We start from the raw sequence: 17,372 nt of genomic DNA on the forward strand, positions 1-17,372 counted from the left end.
TGGCACAGATTATGATTTTAAAAAAGAGGTTTTAAAATTGCAAAAGCCCACTTAACTGGACAGATAACTGGCATATACAGTATAACCGACTATTCATTCCGTAACAGGAACGTCGCCTCTAAAAGGTGGGATTTGTTGTCTCTAGAATACCCTGAATTAGAGAAAAAAACGTCCTACGGCCTTGTTCAAATGGAAAAATCACCCGTAAATGCAGTTTGTTGCCACATTTAAATGACTATACCAGCCTACGTTGTTGTGCATGACCATGCTGTATTTTATCCTTTTAGGAAAAGAAAATACATGGTTCATCAGTCATTTATCATCATCCCATCATTGGTCTCCTCCTGTTCGATCTAGTTCATATTTAGATTTTTGGTCGCAATCTTCACGGTAAATTTCCTGAGCAACGTGTAAACTGCTCCTCGGTACACTTCTATCATTAGCTGCTGCTCACCCGGTGCTAAGTACGCTGAGCGAGGCGCCTCTTCTCCATTTTAGTGTCAGGAAATCTGTGATTGACCTCATGATTTGCCGCAGAAAGCTCTGAAAAGTGCATATATTTGGATTAGTTTCACCGGTCTTCACCTTGTGGCACTTCCTCCTCCTTCAGAATGCCTTTTTCCTTTAGCAGGCATTTCTTAATTATGCCTTTGTGAAATAGCCCCATTTTATCTTTGCTCTGATTTAATTATTTAAATGTTAGAAGGGATGTGATAAAATGACACTGCTCTTATAGACCAAAATAATACAGTGCAGTTCTTGTTTCGCATGAAGTACAGATTGATAAGTCCAAATTGAACGTAAGGCACATTATAGACAGCATTGTGTTTGAAGGGGAAATGAGCATATTTGTTCAAAAGCATTGCCTGAAAATAAAAACTTAATAATAATATTAAAAAAATAATCCTCTTGTATCCTCTTTATAAAAGCTGTCTGGTTTCAACTCAAATCCGCATATGTGGAATGCCTAAATGTTTATTCGACTAAAGGCTGCACTTTGAGAAGCAGAGTTGCGCGATAAGGACAAACGCATGATCAAAATATCAATCTACATTGACCAACTTTATTTGTAATATGTTAACAGTCAGACAAAATGTGGAACTGGTGAAAATAGAAATTCTTATACCAACATAATTGGTAACTATGTTTACATAACCCAGTGAGGGCTCACGTTTAAGCTTTTGCATAAATGTTCAGGTTTGCATTAAAATGAAGCATTTTCCTGTCAAACGGTCTCAAGCCACTGACTCTCCGGCCTTCTTTTTTTGTTGTTTTTTTCCCTGTTACTACAAATACAAAGTACTTTAGAGTGAAAATCACACCCTTAGTAAACAAAACAAATACCTTTTTAAATAAAATGAACCGATACAATATTTATCAAAAAACTGTCTGTCACACAGATCAAAGTCAGTACTCCCACAATAAATTGTGTATCCTCAAGATCACCCGAGAAGTTGATGGCTTTTTGTCAAGTGCATAGACTGTTTCTCTATGGGAGCTCAAAACACTGAATTTGAACTAAAATTTGAACTTACTAACGGATCGGCAAACATACAACACACAAAAACACAATTTAGAATGAGGTGAACTTCAAAAATTCAAACGATAATTTGCAGTCTCTTTAGTCGTCTAAGCGGGAAGTCAGGGCCACATCGGCAGAAACCATAATGGCTACATTTCTACTTCTAAAAATCACAGCATTAAATTGTTACAGCAACAGCAGCATGTTTGCGCCATCTTTCTGAAAGAAAAAAGGATCACTTCACATCTCAAACGTAGAATGGTAAAGCAGGACGGCCACGTTTCACTGTATTTGTCCCTTTCACAGACTAACGAGTGACAGACTGGCTACGACGACGTCCACCACTTTAGGTATTTTCACACATCAAATGATTGTCTGGATCTAAAGATTGCCAGTAGCTATGAATTTGTCACGGGGGTCATATGTTGAGTTAATATGTCCGCAGCCCCGCTTGCTCTTTTTTACATGGATTCAAAACCGGTCAAAAAAAGCATGAACTAAATAGCTAGAATGGTTGTAGAATTCACGAGGAGTAAACTGGAAGTGAGCAGTCCGTTAACTTGCCGCAGATCCACTGATGCCCTTCAGCAACACTGTGTGTTGGTGAGTAGGTATTGATTACCTTGATTACGATGGTGCTGTTCTACCAAAATGATGGCACGGTTTAGCAGTAGTTGGCCAGAAACCAATTGTGTTACAGCTACAGTGTTGGGGAGAAATATTTTTCCAGTTGCTCGAACTGACGTTAGTCCACAGCTTGTGATTGAGGACTGAAAAGACTTTAGAACTCAAAGCTCACTGTGACGATAAGCTGAATGTTGAGACAATCGAATATAGTAATAACCCTAAAACAAAAGAAATACCATTCTACACCCATAAAGCTGCTTGTAAAAGATAAATAAACATACAGTGTATATGGAGGTAATTGTGAAGCTCCGGTCACAGCTTTTGGCTCTTTCTACCTCTAGCCAATATAATAGTTAATGAAACATCACATTTCATTTAAACGACACCCCTGACAAAATTTCAAGACAGTTCTAACTTATTTCCAGAGAACCTGTGTGTTTTGATAACTAACATATCTACAAACACAAAAAAAACATGTAAAACACTTTGAATTAAACAACCATAATACAAAATAAGAGTCCACCTCATTGCATTGCATATATGCTGCATTATCCAGTGCCTCAATCCTCTTAGCAGTTATGGCTGGTTCCTTTTTAAAGGACAGTGGGCCTTGTTCTCTATCATGCAGGCTGGGAGCGAACAGCAACACCATGTAACTTCACGTTCCTTTATGAAGTGACCCTGAGGAGGAAGTGGAGCGGCTGTTGACCTGGAGGAGACAAATATGAGGCACACCACTTAGATTAGACCCGACAACACAAAGGTAATAGTGTATGGGCGCATTGTTGTTAAAGAGGTGCATAACCATCTACTTAAATGTTTACAATTATACACACCTAAAGTGCAACAATGCTCCAATTCATTAATACAAATATTTATAAACTCTTAATGACTTTCAACCGGTGCAATCAATTCGAACCATTGTTACCTATTGTTAATTGGAATTATTTTATTGGGACCATATTTTAAAGGTATGTTTTATATGCCAGGCATAAAATACAACATATATAATCAGGTTTGTGATGTTAAGTGTGTTAATGCAGCTACCCTTCGCTGATAATCGAATGTGTGGCAGTATGATGTTGTCAGGCCTCGTATATTAATTGGCATACAAGTCATCTTTAATGGAGCGTAAAGCTGCACATAAACGGCTTTGTCATTAAAAGAAGACAAAGAAACACAGAAGAAATGTAATGTAACATCTTTCACACATTGGCAAGCTATAATAGCACAACTATGTTGTAATAGCCACAGCGTTTTCCATATTATTTTTATCTCTTTGGGAATTCCTCACCCCTACGGATACCACAATTGCCCGTCTTTAGTGTATTAAAAAGTTGCCCACCTCTTACTCTAAGGGGAAAGAGGAGGAGGCAAGAACAGTGGTAGGTAGCATCAGGGTGGGCCTGACTGACAGGCTGCTGACGCACCATGTGGAGATGCTGGTTGAGTCATACCCTGAGGGGGGAAAACCATGTTTTTGCCTTTTCCCTGTCAGCCAAAAAGACAGCCAGGTTGCACGAGTTCTCAATCACGCACGCCAAAAAAAAACAACTGATGGGATGGACTGCAATCCAACACGCACACATGAGTACGCTTTACTGCACATCACACGAGGGACCATTGCCAATTCATTAATTTAAGAAGATGAATGGAGTTTTAATTCTTTTAGGCAAAATCTCAAAGCTTTTTTCCACCAACTGGTATTTTCTTCATTAAATAAAAAAAATATTTTTCATGGAGATAAAGGTCTGTTACATTAGTGACGTTTTCTCTCATCCAATGAGATCCAAAATTGCATCTCAGATTTTTTTTGCCGACTCTATGAACGCAGTAAAACCGGCCGATCTATTTTCAATTCAAAAGTCGTTTGTTAATTGTAAATACAAATGTGTAGTAATATAAATAGTAAAAATGGCATGATTGGGCCTGAAGTCAGTTCCTTCACTTTTCCATAGGCTGAAGACTAGATATAATTTCTACCAAAACTGCTGCAAAAACATACTTGTTTGGAAGCTTCAGTGGTGGAGTGGACTTCTTTGCCAAAATTTCCATTTAACTGCAACATTGCTGTAACGGGTATAAAAAGAGCATGTAAACAAATATCATGTTCACCTCGCATTCTGATTTCCACAAGTTTTAGAATTGAGGCCTACTGCTGACTGTGTAAAACATCATAACGTCAACGTCTGTTTGCAATAAATAAAAGACAAAGCAAAGCTCTTCCTCACCTTGTGGATCAATCCTGGGATCAACAAACCCCCAGTGCTGGTAAACGGCAGCCAGGTCATTGGGACTGTAGTTTTTCAGGAGACTCAAAATATCAATGTCCATTGGCACCTCTCCTGTTGATTCATTCTTTACCTGAGCAAAACGGACTGGCTCCACATATGCTTTGTGACCCCACATGTTCATGGCGGCCCACAGATCAGGACCCCTGGGACCTGAGGATGAGTCACACGACTGCCTCCGGGAATGGGGTCTATCTGCAGAAACGTTAGAGGAAGCTCCGCCGTGATTTCTGGCCAACATGAAACCCAAACCCTCCTGTGGGAAGTTTGCTTCCGCCGGCGCTCTGTGGCTTCTGTGTTTGGGGCTGTCTGTGGGCTGGAAACCAGAGGAGCCTTTGCTGTGCACAGAACTGCTTGACGAAGTGCCTCGAGTGCCGGAACCTTTACTCCCCACCTTCTGCCCTCGGTTATGTTCGACGGACTTCTTTTGAGCCACAGGTCCCGTCCTCCCGCTGGACTGTGTCCCCTCCGAAGAGCGCGAGTCCTTAGGCTGAGGCTTGGACTTTGGGACGCCTGGCTGGGTCTTGGGAGCTGAGTGCTTACTGCTGGTGCCGGTGCTGCTGGAGGTTGTCAACCCTGGAGGCTGTGTGCGCTGAGTTCTTGGAGCAGGTAGAGCCGGACAGTCCTTTCCTTCGAGGAATGGTGGCGGCCCTGTGCGTCTCCACTGGCTACCAGCCGCCTTCAGACTCTTGTTGCTGTTAATGCAGGGGGCCCACTTTGGTGCCATGGAGCTGCTGCTGTCCACCCTGTGTGCAACTCGCTGGTGGATCCACAGCACTTCTGGGTAGTTGGTAGTGTGGGAGCAGTACGGGCACTGATGTCTTACCAGACCCTCTGTCTTTTTTGGATCAGTGACGGAGGCCTCGCCTTCACTTTCGGGTAGTGAAGACAGATTAAGAAGACTTCCGGCATCAGTGGTGTGTCCCTGCCCTTTGACCTCTGTACCATTTGACTTCTCTGTCTTAATGTGTGATGCTGATGACCCTGGGCCAGGTGTGCATGTGTAAGGATTCCAATATGGCTGACTGAGCAACAAACTCCTGTTCCTGAGGTAGTCCATGTATCGTGAGGCTTTGGAACCACTCTGGTTGCTGTTGTCCACAGCCACGCTGTGTTTGCTGTGGGGACCCAAGAGGTCTTGGTGCTGCCTTTGAAGGTGAGACTTGAGTAGTGAGGCGTCGACAGTGTGGAAATCACAGTGCTCGCAGAAGTATGTTTTTTTATCTGTAGGTAAGAGCAGAAGAAGTAATGAAAGTAATGTACCCGATGTATTCAAGTGATGTGTACAACTTATCCAATAGCAGGGATTACATGAGCAAACCCAGAGTTACATAATGCAATAAACATCTGCTATGAGTACCTCACTATATCATCATGTGGCAGGTTATGACAGATATTAATGAACTTTCGACAGATATCGAACTCTTGTTTTAGTTACTTCAAAGAACTATATATATAAATTTGAGTAACTAAAACATAAGCGTAAGATGTGTTGATTTAATTGTTTAGACAAAGGTGAATGGGGTCTTTCAGCCTTTTTTTTAACAGTAGCGTAGGTTTTAAATGTGTTACCTTCCACAAAAGCATACGGGTGTTATTCACAACCGGCTAGTGTTCTTCATTAGTATGAAAGACACTGATTTCTAATCGCCAAAATAAAAAAGTGTGTTTTTAATATAATAATTCTCTGCTCTCTAATAACAGCTGTTCTAAGTGTTAAAACCACCAGCATACCATATAATTCATATTGATGCGCATCGTTGAGTAATAGCCAACAAAAGGTATCTTTTAGCTATTAAAAATGTTTTCCAATAAAACTCTTTTGACCCCCCCGGACAGACAAAGCCTTCATTGGTTTTCATTTTCAAAATATTTTAGTTAAAACAAGTGCATTTATAGCTGCAATTCAGTTATAAATTCACTAGATGTCTCCCTTTTCCACAGTATGTCAATTTTCACACTGATTCCCTTACAGCAGTGTCCAATATCTGATCTAAATTGAAGTATTTCACCAGATAAAGTGACACGTCTGCGTATTAAATATAACGATTTTCATAACAGGAAGGGTCCGATATTCAATTTTTTTCCATGCTTACCCTCCTGGTCTTGGCTTCCTTTGCTGTTGCTCCGTCTGGGTGTGAGGTGGACATCTTTGACTTTCTTAGTCTGCAGCGCCTCATAAAACGCATGTCCAAGTCCGTTTAACAAAATCCGGTCTTTCTGAGAAATCTTCTTGTCTCCACCTTTAGTGTGAGTCAAGCCGTTTGACGAGTGCTCGGGGCCCGTTTCACCTTTAATCTTCTTAATGTTGGAGCCGGAGGTGTCTGTTTGCTTCCTCTTCTCCTGCTTCAGAGGTACATACTCGCCCTTTTCTGTGTCGAACGCCACCTCAGCATCCGCCAGCCTCTCCTCCCATCCCAGACATTTCTCCGTGGCCTCCACTAGTCGCCCCCTAGTGGCCAACTGCCAGGCCTGGTAACTACAAATCGGGTCCAGCTCCGGAATTCGCCTGCCAGCGCTCTTGTCCTCCGACATTTCCCTCGGCCCAGCACGTGTGAGGCTCAGGCTTTCCAAAAACTGCCTCTTAGCAGCGTGCAGCTCGGAGGGATCGGCCCCTTCCGGTGGTGTCGCGGTGCGGCTGTGGGTCGGTTTATGGAGCTTTTCGTGTGTTCGTAAAGTCTTGCGGTCATTGAAGAAGTTCCCACAGCCAGCGCAGAGCTCAAACAGGCACTCCTCGTTTGCGAGCGACGCCGGGTCCTGGGGAACGCCGTTGATGGTGGCGGGCGGCTCATTGCTTTTGCCGCCCCTCAGCTGGGCCTTGACCCGGTGAATGCGCATGTGACTTTGGAGGAACCACGCCTGGCGGAAACGGCGTCCACAAATCCGGCAACCGTGATCCTGTGAATTGCGGTGCCTTTTCATGTGGGATTTAAGGAGGAGTACCTGAGGGAAAACCTGGCCACAGATGCTGCAGGTGCAGGACCCATCGTCGGGCCCATCGCTTAGCGCGATCGCATCTTTGCCCTTAACCTTTTTCTTGGTTGCTTTCTTCTTCACTTTCGTGTTGACATCTTGAGCTTTGTCGGATGCGCTGACACTTTCAGGACGGTCGGGTGTCTCGGGGTCATCTTTCTGCTCTCGACCTCCAGCCCCTCCCTTGTCACTGAGGTCGTGGCTGAACAGGCCTAGTTTATGGCTCCGGATGTGGGCCTTCAGACTGCCCTTCTGGGCCGTCCGGTGCTCGCAGTACGGACACTTGTAGGGCTTCTCCCGCGTGTGTCTTCTCATGTGCTGCGACAGCGAGCTGAGAAGAGGAAAGCTGCGGCCGCACACCCCACAGGTGTGGCCAGAGGTCTCGTCCACCGTCTCTGTCTTTATATTTGCCGTGAGGTTTTGTGACTCGTCCTCCCTCTCTTCTGTCTCCATTACTTTTCCTGGAGCACTGGTCAAAAACCACAGCAGTGTAATGAATCTCAGTTCAGTTTATCTTCCAATAGTCAGTGAGTTCTCAGGATACGCATCAAAAACTTGCAAAGGTTCCCGGATTTGGTGTCCATCCTCACATTTGATGAGATGCGATGTTCTTGTTCACGTTGTATACTGTTTGGCAACAATACCTTGTGAAAAAGACAAAATAAATTTTAAATTAGGCTTGTTACACTTATGAATCATATTCACAAATTACATCCAAAAAGGGTCAGTGAGAAAATAGTATTGCTTAAATGATTACATAATATAATCAGTCTTAAGTGGAGTTGATAATAGCATTCTAAGGCCTAATCGCTTTTCAGTGATAATGAATTACCCCCAAAAAGTAATTGTTTGGCATTTATTTTAAGCATACATCCAGATTTACTCAGCATTTTACATTGAATACATCAAAACCAAGAATAAACATTCACAAAAAAGGAAATTTTCACATTAAACCGTGAAAAACAAAGGCCAATAAAACTGCAAAAGACATTCAACAAATAACACTGAAGCATACAACCCTCGAGGCACTAGGTATTGCAAGTTGGAAATACCTGGAAGGACTGGAGCACAGAGCACCAAACTGTTGGGCTACTTAGTTATAGATCATTTATTAGAGATGAATCATAAAGAGTGACATATCTGTGGTGCTTTCAGCCGACAACAAGGTACAATCTCTTAAAGGTTTAAAGGCATACTTTAAATCAGAAAACAAACTACTTGTATTTAAAATTAAACATGCAATTGGTTATCAGTGCGTTTCTTTCTTTCGTGCTTGTCTTATAACCCCTGAACGCTAGACTGATTTCAAGAATCAAGTAATTCCAATGATACCCCTACCTAGATGAAAGACTGTGGATGATAAACTGGTGACATTTTTGACTAAATGAACCACAATAGGTATCTCACTTTCAAAGTTATTTCTTTGCCTTTGAATTGTATGTATTGTATCAAAGAGAAATTAAATTCACAAACTGGGCTCACTGGGCAGACTTGCTTACATATCAGGTAGTTTCCCTTATGTGCAAAAACAACAAACTAGAGAGAGAGCCCACTGAGGCCATTTGCATCACACTGATTTTCAAATAACCTTTGTCCCTCTGGGGATGAACGACGCCTGTCTGTGCGCATTAGAGCGCGGGTCAGTGTCTCAACATGCGTGTGTGTCGGTCTTTGGTTTCCTATGCCTAAATTGAGTGTGTGAGGTGAAGCATGAAGAGATGCATTCATTCCTAGCCAACAAGGATGAGCCCTGAGGGGGCAGTCCACTCTAATTCACGATCAATAATCCATTATCACCAAACTTCATTTTAGAAGCTAGCGTACAAGCACAGGACCTAATTCTGTGGGAAGTGTTTAAATAAAATGGTGGGTATCGGTAACTAGGTAAATATGTTTCTAAATGCTACTGTTTAAATAATGCTGCATCGTAGTCATCACGTCTTGCACATGTGTCATCATTCCTCTGCAACGTTATCTTCATGTGAAAGGAAACCCTCTGCAGCCGGAAAACTTGATGCATAAAGCTACAGCTCTGAGACATCTAAAGCCAGAACAAAATTATCAAGGAACAGAACAGGCCTTTTTTTTACTGTGTATTGAAGGCGATCCATGCTACTGACTGGGTGTGATGTAGTTGAACATGTTCCTAAAGCAAACCTGACTATTTGTTGCAGTGGCATACAGCCAGCCAGCCAGGCAGTCAAAAGAAAAAACCTGCTATTGTGTTTGTCGCACCAGAACTGTCACATCGCCTCATGTCTGTCCCGCCACTCCTCTTTGGGGGGTCAAGAGAGTTATTGTTAAAGCAAAGAGGCCAGGGCCTACACGTCAATGTCTTCCAACACATGTCTGAGCTACGAGGCGGGACAAAGGGCGACTCTAGTTTGTCTTGTCTGTTTTTTGGGTGTAAGGGAAAACAGGGTTGCACATAATGCATAAAGGCTGGAAAAAGAGACATTAACTCTGGTCATCATTTTCCAGGTACGAGGTTGTCTAATTATCTGTATCTGGTTCCACAGTTGCATCTGTCTGCATGTCTGCCTGCAGTCATGTGTGCTGATCCGCTCACGCTGAAATGGGTGTTCTATCTGGAATATGGGAGGGGTTTAGGAGGGTTTTTTCCGCATATGGCAGGTGTTTGGTAGGCAGACGCCATCAGATTAGTGTATGGGTAATGTGGCACACTGTCTCCAAGAGGGGGAGGATGTGCAGGGCAAACTGGAGGGTGGCAATTAAGGGGTTAAGGTTAAGGCGAATGTAATGAGTTGCCACAATGGGGATAAAGTCAGAGAGCTGAGGGCAACAGATGGGAATAAACGGGCCATCAGTATGGAGCTAGCCGCTTCTACAGTATGAGCTTATGCCTTTATCAAAGCCTGTGTGCTTACTTAGTTTGTGCTACATTTTCATCTGCAGCATCCTACTTTTGCTAAATCACACCAAAGAAATGCTAATGTGTAGGGTTTGTGGTGAGCTAGTAATTTGTTAATTCATTTCGGACAAACATTTGAACGCCCCAGTTGTCTCTTTCCTGCCTTCATCCCCTAACTACTAAAAGCCCTTTGGAGGATCTGTTAAGTAATGCAGATAGCCAAACATGTTGCTCCGAGGGCAAACTCGTTTCTTTTAGAATCCCTCTTTCTCTCTTTTCTTTGGCAGATGAATAGGCATGTCCAGTCAGCTGTCCTCTCATTGATTCATCCTGACGTCCCAACCAGCTCAGCACAAACTCCCTATGGTCAGGGCACTGATGCTGAGAGTCTCTAGTGTGTGTGTGTGTGTGTGCAAAAATATCCACAGTCGTGTGTGTGTGTGCACTGCCTGTGTGCTCGGTTGCTGCACTGAAACTGTGGGTGTAATTTCCTGCCAGGATCTGAAAATAGAATTTCCCCTGAATTTACTTTGCAACACACTTTATCCTCCAACACAACCAAATACCTCAAATAGCAAAAAATGTCCATTTACATGAACACCTGTCCACAGAATGCTACTTCAGAAGCAGTTGCATTTAAACCCCATAACTGTGCAAGGATATGTGCCTGCCCAAGTGTGTGTCTGTGTGTGTGTGTGTGTGTGTGTGTGTGTGTGTGCGTGTCTGCGTGTGTGTGTGTGTGTGTGTGTGTGTGTGTGTGTGTGTGCTTTAGTCATCCAAATATTCTCAACAACCAGCAACAAGCCCGTGCCAACATACCCCTGACTGGAGATAGCATGTGACCGTCCTTATGCTAGTGTTCAAAGCCATAGTCACTCACTAAGCCTCCGCTCCCATCTACCGTTTTGTGTCCAGTAATCCTGTCTGATTCACAACCAAGGCATGGAACTAAATTGAGATATTTGAGATATTTTTTGTTTTATCTTTAACATTTGACATGAGCTTAACTAAAAACCCAAGACCTGTCTGCTGTGGACAGTGTTAATATGAAAAATAAAAAACATGATCCGCAATTGAATATATCAGGTTCCTGGAGGCTTTGAGTCTCTGGAAAACAAATGAACTGCAGACTGAAGTCTCTACTTTTTGTGTTCGTTTCATATGTGCATAGAAACTGTGCACATCGCAGTATCCACTCCCCGATTAGAGGTTTATTATCCAACGTGGGGGGAATAAGCGTACGTTGTGTAAAATAGAGGTCTACTACATACCATTTAAAGGTAAATGGCTTTTTATGTAAATGTTTAATGTTTTATATGTAATGTGTAAAATGGTGACCTCTAGCAGCTCGTCCCGGAAGAACCAGAAACAACTAAGTAATATTTGAAAATGGGCATAAATTCTTTATTAAGCCATGCTGGAACAAGTCGTTCTAATGGAATAACCATAATGAACAACTCCAGCAAAGGACACAAATTGTTCTGGTTGTTCTGTGGCTAAATCTGTTCCGGGGCAAGTATGCAGAAAATGTAATCTGTGCTGATGCGGTTAAAGACGACTCCTTCCAGATGCAGGGGAGTCAAAACACACTCCCAGGTGCTTGCATAAGATGACGTGTTTAATGCTCAACATTCAGGTCTGTGAGACAAATAAGCTTCCGTTCCAAGTTCATAAAAAGGACTCATAACTCCAAATGACTCCTTCCGAATCCCACTGCCAAAGCTACATGGTCCTCCACAACATAAATGCGACCACAGGATCTAAAGTGCAGGATTAAAGATCGATTTGATTCTATAGATGTGGACATTATGCTGAGCACAATGTGATTTGACACGTGCCTCGGCCTCGGCATGACTTGCATTCAAGAACGACGGCGTTCCTGGAGCGAGGCAATTGTGTGACAAAGACGGGTCGTGCAGCGCGGCGATGTGGGCAAACAGCCTGATGTACCTACGAGATTAGAAAGCCATGAGCTCGACGGCACACGAGCACGGACAAAGTTGCGCCCAATCGAGCCCATCCCCCACCTTGTCCAACTCCGCACTCTGTTACACAACGTATACAGGGATTACTCTTTATGGCGAGAGATGAGCTGCTCAATGAGTGGCCTTTTATCGTGGATGCCCTTTAGTGCTTTAGATCGGACCCCCGACAAAGAGGAGAGACAAACCGTGGCGGGGCTTTTTAGCTGTTGTTTCAGTGGAATATGAACACTTGCTTTAGAAAAACTAAAAAACAATGTCTCTTGCGAGCCCACATCCATTAAAAACAATGCAACTGAACAAAAGACAAAAAAACGAGGCCACGGTGAAGAGATGTGATCTCTGGGGACATTTTCAAATGACTATTATTGACATTAATTGATGTGCTGTGGTGGGTCTGAGAATCCACGGTGGACCTACCCTCTTTTCGGTGTGGATTGGCCAGTGTGGGAGACACTGGAGTATAATCTGCCGGCATTAACTTGCTCTCTAAAAAAAGCACTCTCGACAGGGATTAGATTATCATGGCAAGGTCAGCTCAGACTCGCTCTGACAGTCTCCCTCTATGTCTCTCCATCTATCGCTCTGCTCCCCGTCTTGCACTTGGTCACTTTTGCCCGTCATCCTTCCACCCACTACGTCAGTCAGGTGCAACCGTTCACAGAGCCACTCATTGCGGTCTTACATATGTAAAGATTAAGCTGCCAATGCAAAAGAAAACGTAACAGATTAAGACGGATTAAATAAACAGGCCGTCGCGGTACAGTGTCCTCCAACGCTTGAGGCCACAGAAAAATTCAAACTTCAAAATACACCCCCAACATGTTGGTTGATTAAAATCAGATTAGATTTAGAAGAAAATATCTTGCTCTTAATTTGACCTGGAAAAGAAGACACTTGATTTATCCTCTGTGGATCTCCAAAGTGAAAACCGTGATTCATTTAGACACATTTCTATCTATTAGGTCTGTGTGATCATAGAGCTGCAGTAGTCACTCATTAATATGCTGATTTTTCAATCTTTTGTTATGGAGGGCCCCAATTTGACAGATAAATAGCTTTTTGTTTTGTCCCATTAGATGTTCAGCAACCAAAGGTATTCAGTTTACCATCAGACAAGTAGGACAACACATTCACATTTAAGCATTTAGAGGAACTGAAGAGTTACTTTTTGCTTAATTTAATACAAATTTTCATCAACTAATCTCTGATTAATATGTATGTACAATTGTTTTTTCAAAATAAAAATCGACAGTAAAATAAACACTTTTGTAAAAGAGAGTTTGGAAAATTCACGTTGCCTAAGGGTTTGTGCGTTTGCAATATGTGAAGTATCCCATTACAAAGCAGATGTGGCATTCTAGTACAGAACATAGTGTGTCATTTCCTATTTGCCGCTATGATTAAGGTAAGGATTGAAGAGTAAGGCGATACCTGCGATTTTACCCTGGAGCCAAAGAATGACAGCTGGCGCCGAGGCCTGGATTAGGTTTCCCACAGGGAGCGTTGCATCTTTTACACCACGGCTTCTTTGGAGTAGAAAGGGCCGATAAGTAACCCGACTCCCTCCGACCCATCCAGTCTCCTCTCCCTCTGCCTCAACGGGGATCTGTGAACGCCTTACTCATCCCTCCCATCCTCCATCTGGACGTTTTGCCAGTGTTTGCACTCCACTTCCTAGACGTTACTGGGCAGGTTGTTTTCTTCCGTTTCATCACAAAACTCACTCGGTTCTTTCTTGCAACAATATTTTGTTTTGGTGGGTGAGATGTTTGCAAAGTAAGGTTGCTTATAGTGACCCAAGAGGAATGCTGCACTGGGTTAGGTCAGGACCTTCTCTAGACTGCAATAACCTTCCGGAAAAAACACTTATTTTAATCTGCAAATGGCAGGGACATTGACACGGATCCTACAGACGAGAATTACAAATTGATTTTGCAAAATTCTCGAATAATAAAAATGCTCAAATGTCAGAATGAGGTAAAAAATGCCTTTCAAACTTCCCAGTTGCTCGTGTTTATACATTAGAACAGGAGTCCAGAAACCACTGAAGTTTTGCCCACATACTGTCCGTTTCAAATATAATTAAATCAAATACATTTCCGGTGCAACAACTAGGTAAATCCAATTTTTCTTAGTTTCAAAAAGATCTTTTTTTTCAGTTGGGTTTTGTTTACAAATATGTGTAGTCACTTTACATTTTTTGGTCCTGGTATCTTAAACAGCAACGTGGCCCATCTGTGGGCTCTGATGTCCAGTTGTAGCAGAAGGAATCAGAAGGAGATGCACACTGTGCGCGTATATCCACAAAATGTATAAAAGCAGATTCACATATTTTTCAGAATTCTTACTGTTTGAACCATTGTCTTTCAGTGTGTTCAGTATATAAGCATATCATTTGTTAACCTGCTCATACTGTACGTGTAATAACAACAGTTTAGTACTTAATAATTATGGCGGGATTTTTTTTTTTTGGTCTTAAAATATTGTCAGCAAGTCATTTGATGAGATCCTGTAGCTTTTGAAGAGGAATTGAGTTTGTACATAAGATCATTTGGATGTGAGCCATGGACACATGCTGTGTGTTGACAATGCATTTAAAAACAACAGCATAATGACTTTGACCTGTTTAGAACACCCATTTCTTCATGGCTTGTCATGTGATGGAACATCTCCACAGGTTCTTCTGGCTATTTTTGTGGATGATTTTTTTGTGTTATTGAATGCTGCTTTTGTTTTTTGTGATTTCCCGCAAAAAAATTGTGGTTACGATTTATTCCAGAATATTTTTCCTCATCACCTTGATACTAATGTGGTTTGGCCCTGTCCATTTGAAGCTGAGTTTTTGTTGTTCATTCACCCCAGATTAAGGAAAACCAAACGTCTAAACCCATTGTCACACGAGGGAGCTTCCCAAAGTGGAGATGGCCTTACTGCTGACATCTTCCTGTCTGCACCCCTCCCCCCTTTCAGCAACAAGCCCCTGTCCAGACCTCAGCCTCCTGACCTAATCTAGATGATTAAATCATTTTTTTCTTCAGCACAAATTTTGTCCCCCTGTTACTCTTGTCTAGTAGTCGTCGCACACCATCCCCTATTGATCGTCATGCTGAGGAGATTACCCTAATAGCAGGGATTACGTCCCCACATGTTGGTTGGCCACATACACGGGGGGAGGGCTGGTGCATGTTGTGCATGATGTGCAAGTGTATAGAAGGAGGGGTGGATGAGTAAGAAATGGAATAATCTGGGTTTGTTTATTCTCCGGTACATTAACATCATGGCGATGTAACGTCTATCGTGTCTGATGTCCTGGGGGACGTAATTAGGCTTTCTACAGCGATTTATCCTTCGACACTAACACGTCTCCTGTGATACTCCTCCCAGGTTTCAAAGGCCTGTGTCAACGCCTGCTTGCAATGCTACATGTTTACAAGGAATTAAATATTAATTTAACGATTGACAGGAACAGAAATGTACTTAATTGGTTAACGTTTTCAGTTATTGTCTAAACACGCCAAACATCTTTTGTGCGTTGTGCCATTGTAAATGAATGTTGGTCAGACAAAGCAAGCAGTTTAGAGATGTGAGATATGCAGCAGGTATTCTGCATAATTAAAAAAAAATCAAAAAACTATTGAATGACGTATCAACTACAAAAATAGCTGTCAGATGCAGCCCTGCCACATACCAATCACACAACCCCTAATAGCCAAAAACTACACAATCTGGTCCGCTCCATCCCATCCACATGTTTCACCACGGCTCCCCGTGGGAACATCTCTGGCCTGCCGGCTGTGTGGCGTCTCAGTGTGCCGCGTGTAAGGAGCACCAGAGGGGGAAGAAGCTACAAATCAAGATGTTGTACCCATGCAGGCAGGCAGAGGAGAGGGGGAGAGAGGGAGGGAGAGAGAGGGGGGGAGGGCAGGGGGAGAGGGAGACTGGAGGCCATTGAGACAGTGCAGAGAAAAGGAATTCCGTTAATCCGCCGCTGATCTGGTACAATGGCAGCCTTGTTGTCTGTCCCGTTGGTTTGCACTCACTTACCACAAGTTGGGCGCTGCGCGTTGACAATGTCCGCCGATGGCCGCCTCCCAGCTGCGCCGGGCCCGCAGGAAACGCACGCAAGGTCCCGCCGGTGGACACGAGATCCGGAGGACACTTGTGTCCCGAGTGGTTCAACACAACCGCGATCCCGACTCGCCGACAGACGGGTTGTTGTAGCCTAGTTAACTTTGCCCCCCCCCCTCACCTCCCCCTCAACGCGCGCGCACACACACACACACAAACTCCACCAAAAAGCCGAGCGGACACACTTGTACGACCGGCCTGAGACTCACAGCATCCCGCCGCACCGTCTTGTGTTAGTTCACCGGGGTTTAGCTTCTTACCTTGGGGGGGGTGAGGGGGGTTAATGGGCGGCAGGTCGCTCCTCAAGGAATCCCATTAGTGATTTAAAAATAATAATAACAAAAGAAACGATGGCGAGCTGCGTTTAATGGATTAACGCTTCAACACGTCACGCACGGCCACCCGTCCTCGGTGCGGGGTTCTCTCTCCTCCGTAGCGGTAGAACTTCGTCTTTCAATCACAGCGGAGCACCTGGAGGGCAGCGCGGTCCTCCTCCTCCTCCTCCTCCTCCTGCGCAGCGGCAGCAGCGGTTGTTATTGGTTACGTTATTAACGTTACAAAAAAAGGAAGAAAAGCCACGAGGCGGCTGATCTTTGCGTGCGTGCGTGCGCGCGCGGCTCGCGCCCCCCGTCCGCCGCCTGCGCGTCGCGAGCTGACCTTTATCTCACTAACCGAAGATCGTCCTCAGACTGCTCACAGACCACGACGTTACCCGCAATGATATCACGTCAGGTGGATGTGGTCGGACACGGTGGGTTCCTTACTGCCACCAGCTGGGAGACGAACTTGAGTCCAACAAAAACAAACAAATGGCATCGGTAACAAGAATTGGTTTTAGTCACAACACGCCAATTGTTTAATGGTGAGATAAGCAGTGATGGGATGTGTATGAGTAGACCGAACGTTACATTTACCTCGTTGTACTATTATGAGGTGGGCTTCAAACTTTTACTTTACCACATTCTGGAAAGCCA

The 17,372-nt window shown here is 43.6% G+C and overlaps 1 protein-coding gene across 2 annotated transcripts; it reads right to left on the bottom strand.

Annotated features, from left to right (window-relative positions):
* Positions 1 to 1,237: 1,237 nt before the first annotated feature.
* On the bottom strand, positions 1,238 to 17,204 carry LOC119219668 (zinc finger protein 516-like). 2 transcript variants are annotated; one of them, XM_062558501.1, is made up of 5 exons: positions 16,659 to 17,204; positions 6,537 to 8,057; positions 4,381 to 5,664; positions 4,155 to 4,219; positions 1,238 to 2,858 (listed from the first exon to the last, which is right to left on the bottom strand). In XM_062558501.1, the coding sequence occupies exons 2-5, from the start codon at positions 7,864 to 7,866 to the stop codon at positions 2,808 to 2,810; spliced, it is 2,730 nt and encodes a 909-aa protein (XP_062414485.1). In that variant the 5' UTR covers positions 7,867 to 8,057; positions 16,659 to 17,204; the 3' UTR covers positions 1,238 to 2,807. The 2 variants fall into 2 exon arrangements, with proteins under 2 accessions (XP_062414485.1, XP_037330894.2); XM_037474997.2 differs by lacking the exon at positions 16,659 to 17,204 and adding an exon at positions 16,315 to 16,474.
* Between the last annotated feature and the right edge of the window lie 168 nt (positions 17,205 to 17,372).

The sequence above is a fragment of the Pungitius pungitius genome, chromosome 17 (assembly GCF_949316345.1).
Source record: "Pungitius pungitius chromosome 17, fPunPun2.1, whole genome shotgun sequence".
NCBI lineage: Eukaryota > Metazoa > Chordata > Actinopteri > Perciformes > Gasterosteidae > Pungitius > Pungitius pungitius.